This window comes from Pseudonaja textilis, chromosome 10, assembly GCF_049901715.1.
Source record: "Pseudonaja textilis isolate UNSWEBS1 chromosome 10, rPseTex1.2, whole genome shotgun sequence".
Classification (NCBI taxonomy): domain Eukaryota; kingdom Metazoa; phylum Chordata; class Lepidosauria; order Squamata; family Elapidae; genus Pseudonaja; species Pseudonaja textilis.
In genome coordinates, this window is record NC_141999.1 from 15223843 (window position 1) to 15248732 (window position 24890).

General features: G+C 42.3%; 1 protein-coding gene across 3 annotated transcripts in view; it reads left to right on the top strand.

Annotated features, from left to right (window-relative positions):
• HIVEP3 (HIVEP zinc finger 3) overlaps positions 1–24890 on the top strand; it is a 206991-nt gene that overhangs the window by 145745 nt on the left and 36356 nt on the right. For 2 of the 3 annotated variants that reach the window (XM_026702439.2, XM_087939850.1), the window contains exons 4-6: positions 86–218; positions 5489–11237; positions 15483–15628. In XM_026702439.2, the coding sequence (XP_026558224.2) occupies positions 6150–11237; positions 15483–15628 (5234 nt within the window). In that variant the 5' untranslated portion in view covers positions 86–218; positions 5489–6149. The remainder of the gene's footprint in view (positions 1–85; positions 219–5488; positions 11238–15482; positions 15629–24890) is intronic. The other variant, XM_087939852.1, reaches the window with a different exon arrangement.

The window sequence follows — 24890 nt, forward strand, 5'->3', positions numbered from 1 at the left end:
AATGTTAAATTTATTTGATACTTGGGTCATTTTTTTTCTCTCCTTTTCTGTACACCAATCTTGTTGACTTTTTTTTTTTTTGTAGAGAGAATGGATTTACAGATTTCTCCATGGAGCTTCTGTCAGTGACACATCCTGGCCTACTGACTGGCAGTTGCTCAGAGAAATGATTAGAAGCCATCATTTTCCGAACAAAGGAAGTTTGCCTTTAAATCAAGGTTAGATGACTTGCCTATCTGTTCTACCATTGTGCCTGCCCACTCTCTTCCTCAGCCTGAGGGCGTATCAAGTCTTTCACATCATTCATTGCTTGTCCTGAATTATACCTCTGACATTTGCATTCAAATCCTTACAGTACCTACTGCATACAATTATTAGTCTTTCTGTTGCTGAGGGCCAGAGGTGACGTGGCTGGGATGTCTGCAGACGAGACAGAGAGATAGAATTTTTTGGTGTCTTCCCTTTGCCTTTTGGGGTGCTTTTTTTTCTTTTCTGTTTTGCCATTGAATTAAAAGCAAGCTCTCTTCTGCTATCAGAAGGCTGTACTCCCCTATTTCATTGCTGTTAAAGGGGGGAGGGGAGACGTGCTGCTCTAATTGGTTTTAGAGGCTGTTGTAGCATGAGCTCATACTTATACACACATAACTATATATAGTTATACTTTGTCCACCTAATGAGAAGAGAGGACTCATTGGAAAAGATCCTGATGTTGGGAAAGATTGAAGGCAAATGGAGAAAGAGGTAGCAGAGGATGTGATGCTTAGGTCATGTCATCGAAGCAAAGAAAGTGAATTTGGGCAAACTCTAGGAGACAGTGGAAGACAAGGTGGCCTGGCATGCTATGGTCCATGGGGTTGTAAAAAGTCAGTTACAACGACTGAACAACAAACACTTGTACCACCAAAGTAGCGGTTGCCAACCAGTGGGCCAGGGACCACTGGTGGTCCGTGAAATTTTTTTGGTGGCCCGCAGAGAAATGTCACCCCCAAAGTACTCCCAGAAGCAATGAATCCAGGCTGCGCGAGAACACAAGGCTGCACCGCCCACATGGCCCGTGGGAACACAAGACTTGTGTCGCTTGCATTGTGAACAACACGAGAGGGGAGGAGTGAGGGGAGGAGGGAAAGGGTGGAGGGGGGGAAACTTGTTTCATTCACCCCACACTCCTGGCCTGGCTACTGGGCTGCTTCTTTCTGCGTCTTTCTTCTTCTGCTTTTGGCTGCATGCAAGGAAAGCAGCAAAAGTCTTTCTTTCTCTCCCCCAAACTCCGCCAGAAATGAGTCTTTGGGACCCTGCAAGGCATCCTGCTCCAAGAGGCTGTGTCAGCACAAGTCTCACAAAGACTCATTTCTGACAGAGTTTGGGGGAGAGAAAGAAAGACTTCTGCTGCTTCTGCTGCTTTCCTTGCATGAAGCCAAAAGTCAGTCAGTCTGTATCAGCCTTCAAGATTTTCTCCCTTTGCAACCCTTTATCAAACTATGTCAAAGTCAATGGACAGAAGCCTCATCACCACCTGGAGATGCCCACATGATGATATACACAACTTTTAATTGGATGAGCCAATTGAACTATTGGGGGTGGGAACGTTGTCCTTACTTTGTATATGTGATTTACGTGCTCATTTTCTCAGATTCAGAATTCTTTTGTTGCTACCACTTGATTTCCAGTAAAAGATATCTTTTCTCTGATTAAAGGAGTCTAAGTATTTCTTTCTGGGATTTTGAATGGAGCACCAGCTGACAATCTGTCTCTCTGTCTCTCTCTTTCTCTGTGTCTCTCTGTCTCTGTCCCTCTCTCTTTCTTTCTGCCTCTCTCTGTCTGTATTTCTGTCTCTCTTGTCTTTCTCCCTGAGAATGGAACTGGAGACAGTATCCTGCAATCCCAAATAAAGAATGATCGATCGGTAGGAAAACGGGATGGGGAATTTTGCTGCAGACTTCTTTAGGGATTTTCCCAGGGTCTCTGGTCTGCAAGATTTAAAAAGATGAGTTTGGTGGTCCCTGAAGTCCAAAAGGTTGGAGACCCCTGCACTAAAGTATGTCCCATCTCCAATTGCTGAGTCAGTCTCTTTACAACTGCCCCAGCTGATTGCTGCCGGCTGTGTGGACTCTGCAGACCTGATAAGACTGATACCCGGTTTGATATATGGTGGGCATTACATTTTCAGTCCCCATTGGAAAGAATGTTAACTACTATGCAAACTTATTTAAATGTTACTGGATTGTTGTTGTTTTTAGCATTCTTACTTTAAAGAATAAACCCATATATTGGAACTATACTCAGCAAATGTATGTAGAGATTCTCAGTCATCCAGATCATGGTTGTCCCCAAAGGTGCTTTTTCAGGAAGCAACTGGACTTTCTTGTTTTTTCTTCTGAAGACATTTCACTTCTCATCCAAGAAGCTTCTTCAGCTCTGATAGGATAGTGGGGAATGGAAGGATTTATATTCCTTGCAAACAGCTGGTCATTTGTATCCCTTTAGAGGGTCATTGAAGCACTTGGAGGTTTATCTGTGTCCTGAGGGTCAATTTGGGATGAACGTTCTTTGAATGGTGTGGGTGTAGGAATGCATTTCCAGACAAAAAAAATGCAGGTTACAAGAACCAGGAGCACTACTCAGGTGACCCTGAGGACACAGATAAACCTCCAAGTGCCTTAATGACTTTCTAAAAGAGTGCAAATGACTAGCTGTCTGCAAGGAATATAAATCCTTCCATTCCCCGCTAACCTGCCAGAGCTGAAGAAGCTTCTTGGACGAGAAGCAAAACATCTTCAAAAGAAAAAAAACAAGAAAGTCCAGTTGCCTTCTAAAAAAAGCACCTTTGGGAAATACTCAGCACAGTGCTTTTGCCGCAGAAAGTGGCAGGTTTAAATGCCAGCATCATCAGAAAGTTTTGGAAATACTGCAGACCAAAACCTGAAATGGCTGCTAAGTGCATCAAGAATTTGCTTCAAAAGAAGTCATCTTTCTTTGTTCCCTAAAAGCTGGGTTGTGCCTGCAGTGGCTCTAGATTAAGGTTGGCATCATCAGACTGATGAGTCTTTACTGTTATTGGAGATCTTCCATGCAGTTTTCTGCTCCCCGCTTGTGTTCCTTTATGCAAGTCCCAAAGAACATCAGCTTCTTCCTCTGTTGGCCGAGATTTCTAATGTTAAGCAGACAAACACATTTTCTTTCCCTGATAAATGCAAGTACCAATCCTTATTAAGTCACTCAGCTTGCAGCTGCTGCAAGGAGGAAAAATTGAGCTTAATTTTGTTAAATCAAATGCAATATGTTGTTATGGTGACCATGTACAAATTGGGGTCATCTCGGCTACACATGCTTTCTGGAGTACATCTGCTGCTGTGTTTATTGGTTTAATGTGCTTTTATTTTAAATAATAACATCAACAAGTATCAGTAACAATGGAACTCCGGGATGTCTACTTAAACTGCAGCCAAGGAACTGGATATTTGACATGCATATCCAGGAATGTCACCTATTGGTTTCAGTGGGATAATTCCTGACTTTGGTGCAGAGTTCTAATTGCATGAATGCAACTAGCATGCACAACTTTTAAAAGTTGGGGGAGATCTGAGCAGTAGTTATACTGCTGAAGTTCAGGAAGAAGTGAATGGTTGCTCCCTACCCTTCCAGATAAGAAGCTTCCCTCCGCATCTTGCTACTGGTTTGACTCAACCCAAGCATCCAAACCCTGGCTTTTCAACACCTTAGAACAAGAATCCCCAACCCCTGGGCCACAGACCATTCTTGGGCTGCAGCCCATTCAGACCCCGGCCGCAAAAGCAATGGGTGAGCATGTGTGCAGGTCTATTTGCACGAGCAGCGGGCAAGCGTGCCAGTGTGCAAAGCTTCATTTGTTCGAGTGGTGACTGTGCATCAGAGGTGGTATTCAGCAGGTTCTGACCAGTTCTGGAGAACCAGTAGAGGAAATTTTGAATAGTTCGGAGAACCGCCAAATACCACCTCTGACTGGCCCCGCCAACCCCATCTATTCTCTGTCTCCTGAGTCCCAACTGATCAGCTGGGTCTCCTTTTGTTGCCCTGCACAGGAGAATGGAGCTGGAAAGCAGGTTAATGGGGTGGGGTGGGAATGGGGATTTTGCAGTAACCTTCCCCTGTCACGCCCACCAAGCCACGCCCACAGAACCAATAGTAAAAAATTTTTGAATCCCACCACTGGTATGCGTGCCCACCACTCACGCAAATGGAGCCGCACATGTGCGCTCATCTGGAAAGGTTGGAGGACCTGATGCTTAGAAAAATTGTTGGAAAATCTGACTTGGAGTCTGTTTTGAGTTGTCTAATTTGGATCACGCCTTCAAGTTTGAAGCTGCACCTGTTTACGTCTGTCCTCAAAGCAGGAAGTTACATGAGTTGGATTCCCACACTTCCTGTGCCTCAAAAGTTACTTTTGAAGGAATCACACTCTAGTTAAATGTCAAGACTCCCTTGGCTTACATTTGGCTAAAATTTTGACTCAATTGTTTTAGATACTTGCTTGGCTAAATCCAGGTAGTCCTTGACTAACGACCATAATTACAGTTGTAAGTCATTGCGGTCACAAGTCAGGACATCACATGATCAGAAGTGAATTTCTGGCTTTTTTCACAGCAATAATTTTATGAATGCAAAGGTCATTAAACAAACCCATTTATCTGAATGGGCATTTCGGGGCAAAAATTGGCAAAAAAACATCATGGATGGTGGTTAAAAATGTCCTATCTTTAGAAGATTATCTTTAACAATATAGACACTTGATGGCCCCCTAACAAAATGAAGGTGCAATTCCTTCAAATAACATATTTAATTTAAACCCAGAGCTTCTGATTGCTCAAGGTTGACTCAGCCTTCTATCCTTCTGAGGTGGGTAAAATGAGGACCCAGATTGTTGGGGGCAATAGGCTGATTTTGTAAACTGCTTAGAGAGGGATGTAAAAGCACTGTAAAGTGCTATATAAGTCTAAGCGCTTTTGCTTCTTTCCTTTTCACCCATTTACTGAGCTTTCCTTTACAGATTTCTGCAAGGTAGCTGACTGTTCATTGTTGATGTTTTTGGCATACTGCCCTGGGAACTAGCTACCAACCTATCTCCCACAGAAAGAGTAGAGAACAAGGTCTCGTGTTCAGTCCCACTCTTTAATTTCTAATGACCTCCACATCATGGAGGTTGAGCTTGTACGAATATTTTGTGCAGACTGAGACTGTGGTTTCTCAGACCAGGCAGGGAGAGATCCTTGAGTCCAGGTAAACGTGAATATGCTGTATTTTCTCCAGGAGAGGAGACCTCCAGCATGAAAGTCAGGAGGAGAAAGGATTGGGCTTCTCTGTGCAGCTCTTTCCTTTCTCCAAGTCTGGTCTGTCACCTGTCTAACTGGCTACCTGAAAAAGGACTCAAATCTCTGCCTTTTTTGACAGCTTAAAGTAGGAGAACTGGGAATGACAGTAATTGAATGTGTCCCTCTCTTTGTTGTCGTTTCAGAAAGGTGAGTGGTAACCTCTTCCAAGGTCTCCGAACATCAAAGTGGAAGAGCAGGAAGAGAGAACTGCACGCACATGCTCACCGAGACAAAGCTGCGGCCTGCCGTCTCTCGTGTGTGTTTTTCCCTCCCTCCCCAAGCCAAGGAAAGACACAGAGACGGATGGTTGCAAGACGAACATAGGAACCTCAAGGTTTGCATGAGAAAAGAACAGGAGGCACGTCCTGGGCTTGCTTCTTGTCCTTTGAAGACTTGCCACAGTCAACGGCACCGCAATGGCTCGGTTTAAAGCTTCAGCAGCACAATTCGCAAGGAAAATATTTGGACTGCAACTTTTGGACCGTTTTCCTGCTTTGAAGTAGTTTGTCATGCTCTACCAGTGTGAACTCTGTTGACCCACACCCCGCCCCCACCCCTTTCCCCCTATTACTTCAGGATTCCCCCCCCCCCCAAATCAAATAGCAACTTGTGACACTTTGAAATCTTGAATCTACAGTGGCCCTTTGGCAGTTCTACTTTCATCTCCGATGCAAGCCAAGCAGGAAAGCTACAGGGGAGACCTCCCTTTGCTGTAAATGAAGCCTGGTGACAGTTTCCTGAAATAGCCTTTCCAATCCATCCCCCCACTCCCCAGCCCCCACCCCGCTCCCCCTTTCAAAGGCCATGGATCCTGAACAAAGCAAGAGGAGCACAAAAAAGGGGGATGAGGCTCCACGGAAAAGGCTCGTGAAAGGAGAAGCTTTTCAAAGCAATGTCTCCTCCATGACTCCCTATCCAAGCAGCTCTGCTCTGCTGCCAGGCTCTCCCCTCCACGATGTTGCACCCCAGCCACGTTTTTCAAGGGAGGAGGCTCAGGAGAAGGCAGGACAAGCTCAACCCAAGCATTCCTCTTTTGAGCATCCATCCCACGTGGCCCAACTTCAGCAGCACTCCTTGTCACCAGCATACAGGACTCCCCGAAAGCAAGAGAGCATTCTTGAAGGCCCCACTTGGCAGCTTGTTGATCCAGCAAGATCAGTTCCTTCTGGCTCGTTCGCTTCTCCTGCACTCCCTTCCAGTCACGGTCAGATCTTACCATCCTGCTCCTCGGTTTCTACTGAAGAAGACAAGCCCCCTGTTCAAAAGGTCTACATCCCTCGTAGTTTGCAGGTTTCTTTGAAGCCCTCTGAAGAAGGACACAAGAAGGAAAAGAAGCCACAGAAGCCAGGCAAATACATTTGCCAGTACTGTAGCCGGCCTTGTGCCAAACCAAGTGTTCTTCAGAAACACATCCGATCCCACACAGGCGAGAGACCCTATCCATGTGTTCCCTGTGGCTTTTCCTTCAAAACAAAAAGCAACTTGTACAAGCACCGAAAATCTCACGCCCATCGCATCAAAGCTGGGTTATCTTCAGGGACTGCGACAGAATTGTACCCTTCCAGCTTGGAGGTGGAGAAGATGGGCGGGGAGGAATTTGAAGAGCCCACAGAAGGAGAAAGCACAGATTCTGAAGAGGAGACCAGAAGCACTCCGGGCCATTTGTTGGAACTGTCGACCAAGCGAAAACAAACTATGTTGTACGGTGCAGGAAGTCAAGGTTCAAGCCAAGAAAGCTCCTCTTTCGCCCATTCTAGCATGTCTCAATCCCTTGACGACAGCAGTGCTTTCGTGGAGCCATCACCAGACCTTGCCCAAAGTCATAAATCGGAAGAAACACACACTATCAAACAAAAGCTCGCCCTCCGTCTAAGCGAGAGGAAGAAAGTTATCGAGGAACAAGCTTTCCTTAGTCCTGGCAGTAAAGGAAGCACCGAATCAGGCTACTTCTCAAGATCAGAGAGCGCCGAGCAGCAAATCAGCCCGCCAAATACTAATGCGAAATCCTACGCGGAAATCATTTTTGGCAAATGTGGGCGGATAGGCCAGCGGACTGCTATGTTGGCCACAACCACCGCCCAAGAATTCCCCCCAGTATCGTCTGAAGAAAAGTTGAGTGCCGTTCCTTTGTCTGTGCCTCGGACACAGGTTATTGAACATATCACCAAGCTGATCACTATCAACGAGGCAGTGGTTGATACTAGTGAAATTGATAGTGTTAAACCAAGAAGGAGTTCATTGTCTAGACGGAGCAGTATCGAATCTCCAAAGCCTGGCTCTTACAGAGAACCATTTCAGCTGGACATCAAACCTGGTTCCAGTAGCCAACCAGATCCATCCAAGTCACTGACATCCCACGTTGAAAAAACGAAGCCTGAACCATCCTTGTTATCGTTCCAACCATCCCACAGTGCCACGGAGACAGTGCCTCTTCTACGAAGCCACTCTATGCCTTCAGCTGTATGCACTATGAGTTCTTCTCACTCCTTTAGAGGTAGCTATTCTTTTGACGATCACATTGCTGAATCGGAGGTCTTTAGCCGCAGTCAGATGTCTTCCCACCCCCGGATGCTAAAACGGCAGCCAGCTATTGAGCTACCATTCGGAATGGAGTACAGCTCAGAAGAGGTTGGCGCAGCAGGCAAAGAAAGCTTTTCCAGACCTTCAGAAGAACAAGAGACCAAGGAGAGTGAGTTGACCAAAAAGTCAAGGAAGGGCACCAAAACAAAAGGATTTATGTATGAGTGCAATATCTGTGGCGCTCGGTACAAGAAAAGAGATAATTATGAAGCCCACAAGAAGTACTATTGTTCAGAACTTCAGATCTCCAAACCTCATTCTTCCAGTTCATATACATTGTCTGAAATGGAGAAAGGGTTGATGGAATCTGACCCAGGGCCACAAGTGATGCATTATAAGCTGGGAACTAGTTTAGAACTGACTCCATTGAGGAAGAGGAGGAAAGAAAAGAGTCTTGGTGACGATGAAGATCCACCAACTTTTGAGTTGACTGAGCCATCCTTTTCTAGAAGTGGACCAGCCACTCAGTTTATTGGGTTGAAACCCAGTGAGGTGGTCTTGAACCTCACTTCCAAGTCTGTGAAGCCAGCAATGGATCCCACTCAATCTGTGCCTCTTTCCAGTGTTAGTACAAGTTTTCATCCTAGAACTGCAAATCTCCCATTTACTCCAGAAGGCAAAGAGAGGAGAACAACCTCAAAAGAGATCTCTGTCATCCAACATACAAGTTCCTTTGAGAAGTCCGATTCCATAGAACAGCACAGTAGCTTAGAAGAAGAAAAGCTGCTCTTGCCTTATGCCTCCCAACCAGAGGTCCAACTTGGCCGACCAACTCACTCTCTTCAGCCAAAGCTTGTGCGTCAACCTAATATTCAAGTCCCCGAGATTCTGGTCACTGAAGAACCTGATCGGCCAGAAATGGAACCAGAACCTCCACCAAAAGAGCCAGAAAAGATGGAGACATTCCAGTGGCCACAGAGAAGCCAGTCTCTCTCCCAACTTCCTGCAGAGAAATTGCCACCCAAAAAGAAGAGGCTACGGCTAGCAGAAATGGCCCAGTCTTCTGGAGAATCCAGTTTTGAGTCCATCAGAAGCCCGAGTCAGGAAAGCAGCATCTCCCATGCTTCTAGTCACTCAACTTCCTTTGAGCGAGAGGAAACTGCTTCTCAGTTCTCTGAATCCCATGGCAAACCCCTTGGCCTTGGTCTTGGCCCTGGCCCCCACATGTTAACAGTACCAAGTTCCCATCTCCACCACCATCACCATCATTCCCGAGAAATGAGGAGGTCTGCTTCTGAACAGACACCCAATGTCTCACATTCCTCTCCAATGTCAGAGATCCGCAGCAAATCGTTTGACTATGGGAGTTTGTCTTCATCTCCTTCTACGTCCCAAACTCCAACCACAACCACTGCTCCACCGGAGAGGAGAAAGTGCTTTTTGGTCCGGCAGGCATCTCTCACAAGGCATCCAGAGCATGAGCCAGACTCTGCCTCCAAAGGATCAGCTGAGACAGAGGAATCCGTGCAACCTTCAACTCAGTCTCCTGCCGCAAGCTTGCCACCTCAACAGCCGCCTTCCTCCTCCTCTTCCTCTTCTTTCTCTTCTCACAGAGGGTACCCAGCTGACAAGGATCAGCCAAAAGACTGTCCCGAGTCCTCATGTACATATCCCTACACTGAAGCTCTGCAAGTGGTCCATCCACCTGTCCGTCATTTAACCCTCCATGAAAAACAGTATATGGGCCCACAGATCTCTCTCTTACCATTCCAGCATCTTTTGCCACCTCTAGAACATTCAGTTGAGCTTTTCTCCACTCAGACCATGGCAGACATCTTCTCCAATCAATATTCCATCCCTCACGTCCCTCATTCCTTATTTCAGAGCGCAGCACTTCCTCTCCAAGAAGCTTTGCTGCATCCAGGCCAGTTACACATAGCCCCTCCGCTGCTGTCACACCCAGCTGATATCATCATCAGGCCAAGCCCGTCGATCTTGCCCTTGCATTACCCAGGATCTTCGCCGCTCCCTTCTGCGTTGTTTCTGCCTCTTCAGTCACAGCTTGCTCTCCAACTGCCAAGTGACATTGGTGCCCACTTGCCCCATCTCAAATCCAGCCTCTCTCCTGAAATCGGAAGCCGTACCTTCTCACCATCTATAGATTACGGCACTGAGAACCAACTGCATATTTTAACTCGGCCAAGTAGTCCCTCTGCGTCCATCTCCATTGCTCAGTTGGTGGTACCCGCCTGTTCGGAGCCTGTGGTATCCCTGGTTGTCCCAGTTCGCATCCAGGCTAACATGCCGTCCTACGGAAGCGCAATGTACACCACTCTTTCCCAAATCTTAGTCACTCAGTCCCACTGTAGCGCCTCTTCAATCCTACTGCCAAAATTTGAGGACTATCAGGCCAAGGGGACTCTGGTCTGCACTGCTAACGTTCACAGCGTTGGCCTTGATCTGGCACAAATGATTACAGAGGAGCAGAAAACTTTGATCCACAGTCCGTACCTGCGGCTGCCATTTTCTCTATCGGAAAGCAAAGGCTACTTTCCCCTGGGCCCCATGTCTGAGGGCATCTTGGATCTCGAAGGGAGCCCATCAAATGCTGGAGGAAGCAAGCGGATGCTTTCTCCAGCTGGGAGTTTGGAGCTCACCATGGAAACCCAGCAGCAGAAACGGGTGAAGGAAGAAGAAGAAGAAGAAGAGTTCTCCGAGACAGAAGAGAAGCTGGAAATAGTGATGATGTCCAATACAATAGAGGAAGGGAAAAAACGTGATCAAACAGCCGCCAAGGCAGAAACGCTCCTTGATATATTGTCTGGACAGCCAGAATCCCCCAAAGGCCAGGCTGCCTTAAACCTGGTCTTGCCACAGTCTGAGGCCTCCAGCTTTGCAGTTCGAAAGGAATGTAAGCAGCCAGTGGGAATGAAGCCTGAAAGCAAACATACTCCCGAGGAAGTGAAGAAGGAGGATTTGAAAGAACCAGCAGAAGCCTTGGTAGCAAGTCCTCCGAGCTCAGCATGTTCCTCAGAGGTTGCACAAAGTTCCAAGAAGTCTCAGGACAGTACAGATGTTAAGAAGGTACTTCTGTTTCCCAGTCTCCACACAACTACTAATGTCAGTTGGTGCTATTTAAATTACACAAAACCAAATCACAGTCAACAAGTTGACCACAGCTCCTCGGTGTATGCCAGCTGGTGCATTAGCCTGTATAATCCCAACCTCCCCGGTATATCTACTAAAGCCGCCCTGTCACTCCTACGCTCCAAGCAAAAGGTGAGCAAAGAAACCTACACCATGGCTACTGCTCCGCGTCCAGAGACAGGGAGGCTTGTACCCTCAAGTTCCAGGAACCCCAAAATGTCAGAGGTAAGGAAAATCACTTTTTCCTTTGGCCCTCATCTGTTTGTTTTTAAGGATTGGACAGCATTGCTGCCAGTTCTTCAAAGAACTGGCTCGGCATGTTATCCAGCTGTGTTGGGTCATGGCTCCTAGAACTGGCTCCCCAAAGCAATGCTGGCTAGAGATTTTGGAGGCTCTCAGCCCAAGGTATTTGGAAGGCGCCGGGTTGGAGAAAATTGCTCTCAAACCCCAACTCTGTTGCTTAAAACAAACTGGTGTCAAACTAGTTAAAGACAACACACTTGTGTGTATTGGGTTCTCCGACAGAGTTGCTTTCTTCTGTCATTCCCCAGTCTGGTGTTGGAGCTGCAACTTTCAGACTTAGCAATGATTAGGAAATATCACAGGAGTAAAATCAACAGTTTTGAAAGGTTCTGCTTTGGGGAAGGCCAGCCCGATCCATGTTATAGCCTTATCCTGTGCAGCCAGCCCAAGGGGTGGCCCTGATGATGTACCTCCTGGTTGGCTTTGCTGCCCAGATTAAATTGTAGAATCGATCCTTGCCATGGAAATTGCATTAAATGCCTTGCTTCCTAGTGAGCACCACGGTGCTGAGACATTCGTACATTGTCTATTCCCAACACGGTGAGTGACCAGTGTGTGGAAGCATCCTCTGTAAGTTGCTAGGTTTCAGCTAGTGAGTTTTACTATTCCGCACAATGAAATTGGTAGAAATAGACCAGTTATTGTATTTCCCAGTTCAGAGAAAAATGTATGCAGCCACTTCTGAAGTCAGTTCAATGCACTTATTGGTAGGTTTATGACAATTCACCATGGCCAACTCACTGCAGGACAAGAGTTACACTAATATCAGAGAAGGATGGGATGGAATCATTAAAGAAAGGAGGCAAAAGGAGGGCAAAATGAAATGCGAATGACAAAAATTAAATAATTTTTATTTACTTTAAATAATTACATTGAATTGTTCCACTGTCCAGTGGCGAGTTGGCAATGGTGAGTTGGCCACAGCAAGTTGTCCCATTCTGTTTCTTGGGAGGCAAGCTATCACACAGTGGTCTTGCGAATAGTGGGTAATAGAAGTCATAGAAGGCTCCCTAAAACTGGTGCTCCAAGTAAATGCCAACTTGTACAAAATGAGCAAGGACACTTTTCAGAAAGCTTTACTGTTCTTGTGTAGTATGTAAAATCCATTATATGTTTTAGCAGTTAAATCGATTCAAAGCCAGACAGATCATTGATTGAAACTACCTTGAAGTGGTTGAGGGCTCCACTAAAAGGTGAAATCATGCAAAGAACAATGAATCAAAAGACTGATTTTAGGGAGAGTTCAGCCCTGAAATTAGTCATGTCTGAGCAAACTTGGAAATTATTATAGTTTTGTTCTTCGGGCAGGGGGATTCAGTACATGTGTCTGGAACGTGGCAACCTTTGGTGATGAGCCTTGGAAAGCTCCTAAATTTAAATGACTGTTACAGTGGTTTACAAAAGTAGAAGTAAAAAGTGTGGTGCTTTATATTATTTTATGTATACAACTCTTAATCATCCTTAGGAAAGAGCAGATCGTTTTAATGTTTTAATATTTTCATTGCGTATCTCATCCCAGAAGCATGGTGGGATTTTTATGGTCTTAAAATGCTTTGAAGGTAGGATGATGGAGTCTGGATCCAAGACTGCATGTTGCTTAGCAGAGGAGTAAGCGTAACATCTTACAGAGTTGTATGGAAATCATAGCGTCTCATGTTTACCCTGGAGAAAACCTTTAGTGTTTGTGCTCGAAGACAACATGAAGCAGTCAGCCCTGAGATGAAAAGGAGGCTACATTCTCAGAAACACCTGCAGGGTCAAAGAGAGTGTCTTTTGGCATAATGTTGGAGTGATTGTCAAGTCAGACTGCTTAAGTTGAAAGCAGACTAAAAAAAATAAAATAGATGAAAACCAGATTCATGTTTTGGAAAGTAGTTCCAGTCCCATTACCTCCTTCCTCCTCCATCCTGTTAAAACAATTATCTAACTGACTGCAGAGATTCCTTGGCACAGGTTGTGTGTTTGTTCTTTTTTGCCTTCTCATTGGATGGTTATATGATAATGGATGGAAAGAAGCACCACATCAGACTTTTTTGGTAGCACAACGGGACTTTGCACTCCCATGTGCCTTCCTCATCCAACCCACTTCTCATTCCTAGCAGAACTCCAAAATCCATTCTGTTGACCAAGGGATCCTCTAGAGTAGATTTTAAGGGCCACGGGAAGAAAGCTCTGAAAAAAGAGAGAAACTTGCTCCTTTATTCCGACAGAGAAATGATATCCAATAAAAAACATAACTGGGTTCCTTCCATTCTTAAGAGTTGGAGTATGCTGCTGCTGAGGATTTAGCCCCAAATCCATAGATGGGGGCTAATTAATTCCAGGAATGTTGTTCATGGGATTGCAAATTACTTTTATATGTGGTTGAGCATTCATAGAATAGGGTAGGGTAGAGTAGAGTAGAGTAGAGTAGAGTAGAATAGAGTAGAATAGAATAACAGTTGGAAGGGACCTTGGAGGTCTTCTAGCCCAACCCCCTGCTTGGGCAGGAAACCCAATACCATTTCAGACCAATGGTTATCCAACATCTTCTTAAAACTTCCAGTGTTGGAGCTTTCACGACTTCTGGAGGCAAGTTGTTCCACTGATTAATTGTTCTAACTGTCAGGAAATTTCTCCCTAATTTTAGGTTGCTTCTCTCCTTGATTAGTTTCCACCCATGGCTTCTTGGCAAAACAAAAATAATTGTCCTGTCCAGGGGTGGGATTCAAATTTTTTAACAACCGGTTCTGTGGGCTTGGCTTAGGTGGTAAGCGGGGCTTGGTGGTCATGTGGCTGGGTGGACATGGCTTGGTGGTCATGTTATTGGCTGGGCGTGGCCAACTCAATATCCCTCACATTGAGGCAGGCATCTCCTCACCTGGCTTCTCATGAATGTGGAGATGCTGCAACAGTTGTAAGTGTGAAAAATGGTCATAAGTCACTTTCTTCAGTGTCATTGTAACTTTGAATGGTCACTCCACACAAGCAAAGTACCAGCAAAGGAGGGGGAAAAACCTCCAGAGAAGTTCCTGAGACAGGAAGTCTAGTCCTGTCAAGAATGTAATAAAGGTTAATGGAGAGGCAGTTTCTGTAAGCAACACCAGAATGTTTCCTTCCTGCCTTGCTTACAGGATTAGGCCAGTAATTTCTTCCAACAACTGGTTCTCCGAACTGCTTAGAATGTTAACAACCGGTTCTAGCGAATAGATGCTAACCTGTAGAATCCCATCTCTGGTTCTGTCTCATCTAGTAACACTAGACTTTCCCTTTTTATTATCGATTTTTTATGATTGGTATTTCTGTGTTCCAGAATGGATCATCCAAAACTTTTAGCAGCGATGGACATCCTGTGTCCCTTTAGATTTTAGAACAAGGGTGGGGAACTATGGCCTTTTTATGACTAGTGGACTTCAACTCCCAGAATTCCTGAGCCCAGAATTCCTGAGCTCAGGAGTTCTGGGAATTGACGTCCACAAGTCTAAAAGTCCTCACGCCTGCTTTAGAAATGCATCAAACACAACTGACAGCAGCCCAGAGGTGCTGTTCAGCAGGTTCTGACCAGTTCTGAAGAGCCAGTAGCAGAAATTTTGAGTAGTTTAGAGAACTGGCAAAAACCACCTCTGACTGACCTGCCACCATCTATTCTCTGCCTCTCAAGACCCAGCTGATTGGCTGGGTCTTCTTTTGTTGCCATGCACAGGAGAACAGAGCTGGAAATCAGGTTAGTGGGATGGGGAGGGAATGGGGATTTTACAGTGTCCTTCCCCTGCCACACCCAAGTCACACCATGCCCACCAAGCCACGCCCACAGAACCAGTAGTAAAATGTTTTGAATCCCACCACTGCAGCAACCCACAATGTAACCAATAGTTGGAACCCTGGGAATACAGTTCAAAGTGCAGTCCGGGCACAACCTATTCTCTACTCATTGACTTCCATTTCACTGAAAGACACTAAGACACTTAAAGTCACCTTAAAAAGAGAAGGTACCATATTTGATTTCAGTGTAGCCCATGCCAGAAATAGCGACCAACTCTTTACTTCCCAGGAAGAGATTGAAGCAAGGTATTTGTGATCAATGACCATCCCTCCTGCTCCTCCTTCGTCCCCTTTTTTATTTTTATTTTTATTTTTTATTTTTTTTAAAAAAGAATAATGAACTACTTTGATTTTTCGGGGAGATAGGTCCATCTGCCCTCACTCCTTCCCAATGAAGGCCAGAAAGATGCAATGCAAACCAATAAAGAAAGGGATAAAAGAGGAAAAACTGAAGATGACATTCCTGTAACCAAGCGAGGAGAACCAACCAGGATCAAGATCTTTGAAGGAGGGTGAGTATTTGTGTTGTTCTCACATTCCATCGTGTTTGATGGATGGGAAGCTTTGATTCTAAAAACAACTCTTAGGGAAAATGCCATGGTGTCCCTGATTAGCTCCAGCTAGGCTTCATGTCTTTTTTACTCTTTCCTCTCTCTTTTTCTCATTACCGTTATGGTCCTGGGGCTCTAGCAAATCAGGTGAGTATTTTCATGTTTCAGGAGAGCTGGATAGTAGACATGTTTCTCATTTTCTGAAATTTTACCCGTACAGTAATAGAAGACTTGATTTGGAGCTGGATTATCTGATTATTTTTTTTCCAGAAGATTTGAGTTGGGTTGTTGTTGTTTCGAGCATCTTAATAGGTTGGATAAGAGTTTGATGCTAGAAAGATAAGTCATACGTGCTCCCCGATTTCACCTATGGCTGACTGTCCAAAATAAAATATGTACAACCTTGTGCAAATGTGTCTGTTGCTTATTTGTGTATAATACCGTACATGTAGTCCTGGTAGTCCTTGACTTACGACCACAGTGGAGCCCAAATTTATGTTGCTAAGTGAAACATTTCTTAAGAGGGTTTTGCCCAGCCTTTCTTGCCACGGTTGTTAAGTCAATCCCTGCAGTTGTTATGTCAGTAACGCTGTTTTTAAGTGAATCTGGCTTCCCCATTGGCTTTACTTGCCAGAGGGGTCCCAAAAGGTGATCACATGACCCCAGGACACGGCAACCGTCATAACTATGAGTCAGTTGCCAAACATCTGAACGTTGACCCTGTGAGCCATAAAGATGCCGCAACGCTCTTTAAGTCACTTTTTTCAGTGTCATCATAACTTCAGAATGGTCACTAAATGAACTGTCGTAAGTCAAAGACTACCTGCAGTCCATTTTCTAGTCCTTGGCCCTCTTTCCAGAGATGTAGACTTTTTTTTTTCCTGTGCTTAGATCTGATGCTCTAGATTGGGGTGTTTAATGTTGAAATGGAACCTACTTTAATGTTAATGTTATTGATTTTATCTGTTGCAGCCATATAATTGGAACGACAGAGAGTTGGTGCTCAAATGAGAGGGAGAAGAAAATAATAGGGTGCCCTTAAAGAAATCTATAAATCCTTTTGGTTTCTTGCCAGTTCAGCTAAATTGAAGATCTCCCTATTATTTTTCAAACCCAGAAACCCCCCACCTCCCCCAAAATGCTTAGAAGAGACATGAGTTGGGTGATTGTTCGGCCTGTAGAAGACTATCGGTGTAGTTCTGGAATTACCGCTGCAGTAGGTAACTTGATCCAACTGAGTGCAGACTTTTAAAAGGCAGATTTTTTTTTTCTTGAAGTCATTTTGCTTCTCATCTAAGAATTTTCTTTAGTTCTGAACTGAAGATGCTTCCTGGATGAGAAGCAAAACATCTTCAAGATAAAAAAAAACACCCAAAGAAAGCCCAGTTGTCTTTTGAAACTGAGAATCTCCACAGACATTGCGTGCAGGTGTAATTGCGTTTGTGTGTATGTGCATATATATTGTGTGTATGTGTGTGTGTGTGTACGTGTGTACACGCCTGTTTGTCTAGATTTTCAGGTTTCACTAATTAAGCATTTTGAAAAATTTTGACCATTAATATCAACTAACAGGTATTTCCTATTCCCTTTTTATCTCTCAAAGGAGGAAATTGGGATACTTCTTTTATTGTAAACCCTTGACTATCAATAATGCCTAATAAATTAGAATTTTCTACAGAGTAATTTAAGATACAGACCTGCATGAGATTTTGATTTCCGGAAGGTGTTATCATTTAATGATAGCTGTAAGGTTGGTAGCAGATGAAGGAAGAAAAAAATATATTGGCTTCTGAAGATTTTTTTTCAGTTGTTTGGGTTTGTTTTTGTTTAGTTCTGAATTTGTCTCTCTAAGGGTGAGTGTGTATATCTTTGCATTTGCAGTTTCCTCTGGCAGTTTGATCTCGCTCTCTCCCATAAAATCCAGAAGGCTTTACTTCCTGATTTCTTATCCAGATGTGGATATTTTACCATTCAGAAAAGATTATTCCAGTGGTAGCATGATGTTTAACTTGCATACAAAGAGATAACTCTGACTGCTCCTGAAAGATTTAATATAGCTGCAGAAGCTCCAGGCATTAATACAAGATTATGAGCCCAAACTATAATGGTGCCATAATCTCTTGGTAGCAATTTGCCACCAGAATTGCTCATATCTCCATTTTGGGTTTCTGATCAGACAGAAAGTGTAGGAGATATGAAGCATTTTTAATTTGAAATATTTCACAATGAAAACATTGGTTTGAAGTTTGGGATTCTCGGAAGAAAGAGGTTCTAGTCCTTTGCAAATATTAGATTAAATGGAATTGATTTGTCTCCTTTTCATTCTTCACTGTCTGATGGTTCTTATCAGAACCCCAACCAGTTTATTGTCTAGTGCAAGGGTGTCAAACTGGATTTCTTTGAGGGCGGGATCAGCATTGTAATTTTCCTCCACAGGCCAGCCTGGGTGGGGGTGGGGGAGATCGTACGGATACCTCCTGCACCATCCTGCCAGCCAAAATGGGGTATGGAGGGCCACACTCACATACCTGTGCCCCATTTTTGGCCTGGATGGTCTCCTGCAGCACTTTGCCGGCCAAAACGGGCTTCCAGGGCCCCCACATATGGGCCCCCATATCCCATTTTGGCTGCCAGAGGCACCATGGGCTGGTCCTTTACTATTTCCAGGCCAGCCCCATGGGCCAGATTTAAGCACCCGGCATCTGGCCCGTGGGCTTTGAGCTCTAGGGCAAGGCTGTCAAACACCCCGCCCATGGGCCGGATGCGTCACACACTGGCGACACCTACGCCCGGTTTAGCGAAGGGGAAAAAAGTGGTGATTCATCACGTGATGACACCGGGACAACGTGAGTTTGACACCCCTGCTCTAGTGGATACTGACATTCGGATCACAGATACTGAATTAGCAACAGCCACAATAGCTTCAGGAAATAGTGCAAAACCAGTTTGGTTGACTTAGGGATGAAAGCTGCAGAGTGGTCTTTCCAGATCTTTATTGAACTACAGCTCTCAACAATCAGAGCAAGGTTGTCCAATAGTGAGGAATCATGGGAATGAGAGTTCCACAATGTCTAGAGCAGGGGTGTCCAACCTTGGCAACTTTAAGACTTGTGGACTTCAACTCCCAGAATTCCTCAGCCAGTTTTGCTGGCTGAGGAATTCTGGGAGTTGAAGTCCACAAGTCTTAAAGTTGCCAAGGTTGGACACCCCTGCTCTAGAGCTTTAGACTTCAACAACTTTAAGCTCTACAGATACCAACTCCTAGAATTCTCCATTCAGCCAGAATTCTGAGAGTTAATGTCTGCACATCTTAAAATTCCCAAGGCTGAGAAATGTTGATTAGAGAGACAGAGTTTCCTCACTTTTGAGTTAATATTGAGTGATATTGTTTTATACCTTCTGCTCTTCTTTATAGAAAACTATTCCCTGTCAGTGGCGTGATTCTCATATCGTGCTAAACCAATTGTACGTTGTTGGTTTACTACGACAATGTAGACCTAGTTATTGTGTTTGTAATCAAGATGATGGCTTCAGCAGCTATTGAAGCTGATCTAACAATGGTGGCTAACAAAAAATGCTACTGTAGCTCAATGGGTTATTCTGCTTTATATTATTCACTAGCAAGCTTTGACTTTTTCTTAGCATCTGCTTATGCAGCTTTTAAAGGAGTTCACTTTTGTCCATGAATGTACAGCCTAACCTGTAGAGCTAAGTTTTAATATTGCCAGTGGATAGAGTTTTGTGGCCATTTAAGACCAAATATAAATTGCGATATCTGTATGTTTTCCAAGGTTTATTTCTGTTGCTTTATCAGGAAGGACACATTGATATGATGAGACTTTTTTAAAGTACATAAATATAGGCTCAGCTAAGAAAGCAATAGATTGGTATATATAATTAAACACTGTTTTCTTTTTCTTTTTTTTTAATGTAGGTAGAACTTTCTGTTCCTAATAAAAATAGCCAAATGTGGAGCTACAGACATAAAATTAGGAGCTCAGTTTATTGCTTTATTACCTTTTTTCATTGCTATTGGTGAAAAGTGAGCAGGTTGCCCTTGACATAAATAAGTAGACAATACAAATCTGCAGGACACAACAAAAACAGAAATGAGCAGAGATTTATGAGCTTTTACCCAAATTGAACCTGTAGATCAGGGCAGTTGTACCAGAGCAGTAGCTCTTTTGAATTCTGCTGTATAGCGCAGTGTGGTGTCGGGGGTTTTCGGTTCAATGCGTGAAGGGTGAAGGATGTGTGTTTGTGTTTATTTTCATGGTCATGATGTGCACTGAAGATGGTGTTTGATTTTGTTGTACAAGGTGCAATGACAATAAAGTAAACTAAAAACTAAAACTAGATGGCTTTTTAAAACTGTGATGTTTCAAACAGAAATTCTGTGCAATTGGTTTGCTTTTAAAGACTGTATTTTCTGCATAAGATGGGGTGAGGTACTACTTCACTCATTTAAATGACATTGAAGAGTCTGTCATAATAAATCAGAATATCCAATAGTTGTAGCTTACTTTGAATATGGATTCTTCCAGTTGTTCCCATATTCCCAAGTCATGTTTGTGGACTTTTACATCTAAACCAGCTGTTGAATTTGCTTTAGTTTATCCTGATTGAAGAATCAGAGCTTCTGTTACAAAAGTCAATTGAGAATGGTATTTTTGTCCAAATTTGTATTTGTTTGAGAGATAAAGCAGCGATTCTGGCTTGTCACGGCAAATGGAACATAGAGGGAATATTTTTCTTAAACCGATTCTGGCAGAAGAGTTAAATGGAAGCAATCAAGGCAGCGTATTGCATTTTTCTTCTTCAATCAAGTTGAGCCAAGATTCTTAGTTATGAGAAGAATATGCATACGGTAAAGAACTGTAGTGACAAATACTGGATGTAGGTAATCTCACAGACCTAAATAGCATTAGATGAATAATGATTTTGGTGATGAAAGTGAGGGATAGTGTTTATTTGTATATTCCATATATACTTCCTCTTTTCAAACCATCTGAGCATAAACTATTTCATAATATATGAACATCGGCCTCTCATGATTGAGGCGTTCCCCCCCTGATCATCAAGTCAAGCAATGAGATGATCATACATAATCAATACCAATTGTGTTACAAATAGTGGAATCTCCATTGAGAAATATTTCCACCTTCATATTGTTAGTTTTCTGTAGTAATAATTAGAAGAATGTATGGAGGCCACAAAGAAGGGCTTCACATTTAAAAAAGGGGGGGAGATTGTGAACACCTCCATATAGTCACAATTAGGGGCAATTGGCAGTTGGAAGCAGGGCGTTTGTGAATAATACTTTAAAATATTGAATTGCATATGTCTAGTTTAATAAAAAGAAGGACATAGCAGTGTTCCAATATCTCAGAGGCTGCCATAAAGAAGAGTGGGTCAACCTATTTTCCAAAGCACCTGAAGGCAGGACAAGAGGCAATGGGTGGAAACTAATCAAGGAGAGAAGCAACTTAGAATTAAGGATAAATATCCTGACAGTGAGAACAATTAATCAGTGGAACAACTTGCCTCCGAAGTTGTAGATGCTCCAACACTGGAGGTTTTAAGAAGAGATTGGACAACCATTTGTCTTAAATGGTATTGGGTTTCCTGGTTGAACAGAGGGTTGGACTAGAGGATCTCCAAGGTCTCTTCCAACTTTGTTATTCTGTTAAAATGTTGTCAGCTTGTAACTGGCTTCTTGTATGATTTGGCTTCTTATTGTAACTAGTAATTGCCAGCTACCTCCTTAGATTACTATTTTTAATTCTCAGAACATACCTGAATTGTTCTGCACTAAAAGTCATGAATTCCATCATATTGTTTGGTTGGTTGGTTATTTGGGTAGGGAGCATTTCTGAGCACATCTGTTTTTACAGGTAGGTAAAGTTTCCTGTCTTAGCTGGGAAACAAATCACAATTTTGCAAACCATTATTCCCAGGTCTAACAGAATATTATACTTTGTCTAGCTCTGGAAAGAAGCAAATTTATTGTAAGCTTTTCACATGCGAGAGCGAATTGAACTAAAATATTGATTACAAATAACGATTTGACAAAGTAGCAGAAGTGGTGTATTGGAATTTCTGCAAGACATACCGTTCGTCTCCAAGCAAAAACTGGTGGGACCACAAAATAAACTATATAATAGAAAACTAAGCCAAAGTATTCTGGGTTTTAGAATTCAAACAGACAAGCATCTGCCACAGAAAAATTCCAGACTTAACAATTGCTGATAGAAAATGACTCTGTAGGTGGATAAAAATGCTAAATCCAGTCTAAATATCTGCTGGCTGTGTGACCAACTAATCATAATATTAAAAGAGTGAATTGAACTCTGAACCCACAGTCTGCTTGAATCTCAGAAGTCCGGGAGTAGAGATAAGGCTTAAAAAAAAAACCTTGAAGAAGAACCACCTCTTAGCAAATAACAAGAAAACCATGTCAGTGTTGCCTAGCCTTGGTAGTTCCAGATAAATAAAATCTAACTCCAGAAAGCTCAACAGTGGACATACAGGCTGGAGACATTTAGGAGCTGAAGTCCACACATCTGCAGTTTATTGAAGTCAGGAAGCACTGTTCTAATTGTTCTGCTTCTTTGACTTCCCACTCCTTTCACAGCCAGTGCAAAATCATGACTGCTGGGTTAACTTCTTCACCATAGGCAGTAATGTGGCTTGTTAGATTGCTTTTGGACTACACTCTGTAAACCATGATTTATCTCTCTGCAGGTATATGAACCTGCTTATTGTGGCTTATCTAACAAACAAGCAAGACTTAGTATGATGTGCAATTCCATACACTGTATGGGACAAGAAGGGAAAAATTGCTAACCGGGAACCAATCTGGTTTCCTTCCTTGGCAGAGAATATATTTTATATTTTGGGGAAGGGTATGAGAAAGGCCTTTTGGTTTTCAGTGCTAGATAATGAAAAATAAGGATATGAGAAAATTTATTTTATTTATTTATTCATTTTAAAAAATTAGAAATTAATATATTTAGAAAATGTATATTGTCACCTATTCACACATGGCGACTCAAGGTAGCTTACAGTACATAAAAACACAAGATAAACAAAAATAATAAAAATGAAAATAATAAAATAAATAACCCCTTTCCCATGCTCCCAAGGTATAATCAGGGTGGATGATCTGCTTAAGACAGGATGGTCTTCTTGTCTTGATTCTTTATTTTCTGTGTTTAATGCTAAATATACTAATTTTTGTTTCTAGACTAATACATGTTCGTCTTGGCTAAAAAACTGAATTCAAAAATATTGACCCTGAAAATACTGCGGAATCCTAGATGTCAAATGGGAATTTGAATTACTGAGGATACAACTCTGTCCCATTTAAAATATTTAGAAAGATGGTACATTTAAGATGGGCATTTAATAATAGTATACTAAAAGATAACGAATATATTGAAATGGTGAGAAAAGAATTGAAAATATTTCTTGAAATAAATAAGAGAGAACATACATCCCTTCAAAACCTCTGGGATACAACAAAAGCTTACGTGGGAGGTTTAACTATTGGCTATAGTATTAAAAAGAATAAAGAAAAAAGGCAACAACAAAATGTGTGGAGAGAGAAACTTAAAGATTTAGAAGTAAGTAGACAAACTGATCCGAATAATCAAAATATTAGTAAAGAAATAGATTTGGTAAAACATAAGATAAATTTAAGTATGCAGGAAGACCTGGCCCGAAAAGTTAAATTAGTAAAACAAAATTATTTTGAAAATGCAAATAAGCCAGGGAGATGGTTAGCCCATAAAATAAAAAAAGAATAAGGAAAAAGAACGATTGTAGCTCTCTAAGACCAAGAAAGGAAAGTATGTATTCAGGCTAAGGAAAAGAAAGATATTGCCAAGGACTTTTTTACAAATCTATACAATCAAGAAGAAGTACCAGAAGAACTTATTAATCAATATCTGAAGGGAAAAAAATTACCGGAAATTATGGTTGAAGAGAAATGCATTTTAAATAATAAAATTTCCATAGAAAAAATTAAAAAGGCAATTGGAGCCCAAAAACTAAATAAAACCCTGGGCTCGGATGGAATTCCGTCTGAATTCTGTAAGGAATTTCAAGAGTTATTGGAGGAGTTAATGACAGACTTATATAAATTCAAAATTACAGCCAATATCACTTTTAAACGTAGATTACAAGATTTTGGCCACAATATTGGCGGAAAGATTAAAGAAAATATTAAGTAGGATTATTCATACTGACCAGAATGGGTTTCTGCCATATAGACAAATGAAGACAAATACAAGAATAATTATGGATGTTTTAGAATTCTATGAAGTACACACAACTAAAACAATGGCACTGATGTTTTTAGATGCTCAGAAGGCTTTTGACAATTTGAATTGGAATTTTCTTACTAAACAATTGACAGGCACGAAATTTGGTGAAATTTTTTTAGGATTCATTAAAACAATATATAATACCCAAACTGCAAAAATATTAATAAATGGGGAAAATACAGATAATATAAGGATAAATAAGGGTGTAAGACAAGGATGCCCCTTGGCTCCTCTTACTTTATATATTAGCACTACTGGTACAAATCTGACAAAATGAAGCGATCAAGGGGTTAAAAGTTAAAAAACAGGAGTACAAACTTCAAGCATTTGTTGACAATATGGCATTTATAGTGGAAGATTCCCTGGAAATGGCACCCATTTTGATGAAAGAAATAGAAAAATATGGAAAGGTGGCAGGGTTAAAAATTAATAAAGAAAAAACAAAAGTGATAACAAAAAACTGTACAAATGAACAAAAGGAAAAACTAACAAAGAGATTAGGGATACAGGTGGTAAACAAAGTAAAATATCTGGGGATATGGCTGACAGCTAGGTGCTCATCAATTAAAAAAGATAATTATGATAAATTAACAATTCAAATATTTAAAGACTTAGATAATTGGGCTAAATTACAAATATCTCTATTAGGCCATATTGCAATAGTAAAAATGAATATTTTGCCAAAATTGTTGTTCTTATTTCAGACAGAAAAAAGCTTTTTTGAAGAACCAAATAAACATATATCCAAATTTATATGGCAGGGGGAAAAACCCAGAATAAAATATAAATTATTACAGGACGATAGAAAGAAAGGAGGCTTTGGTCTTCCAGATTTTGAAACATACTACTATGCTGTGATAGCAACCTGGCTCAAAGACTAGGTTAATTTGATAAAT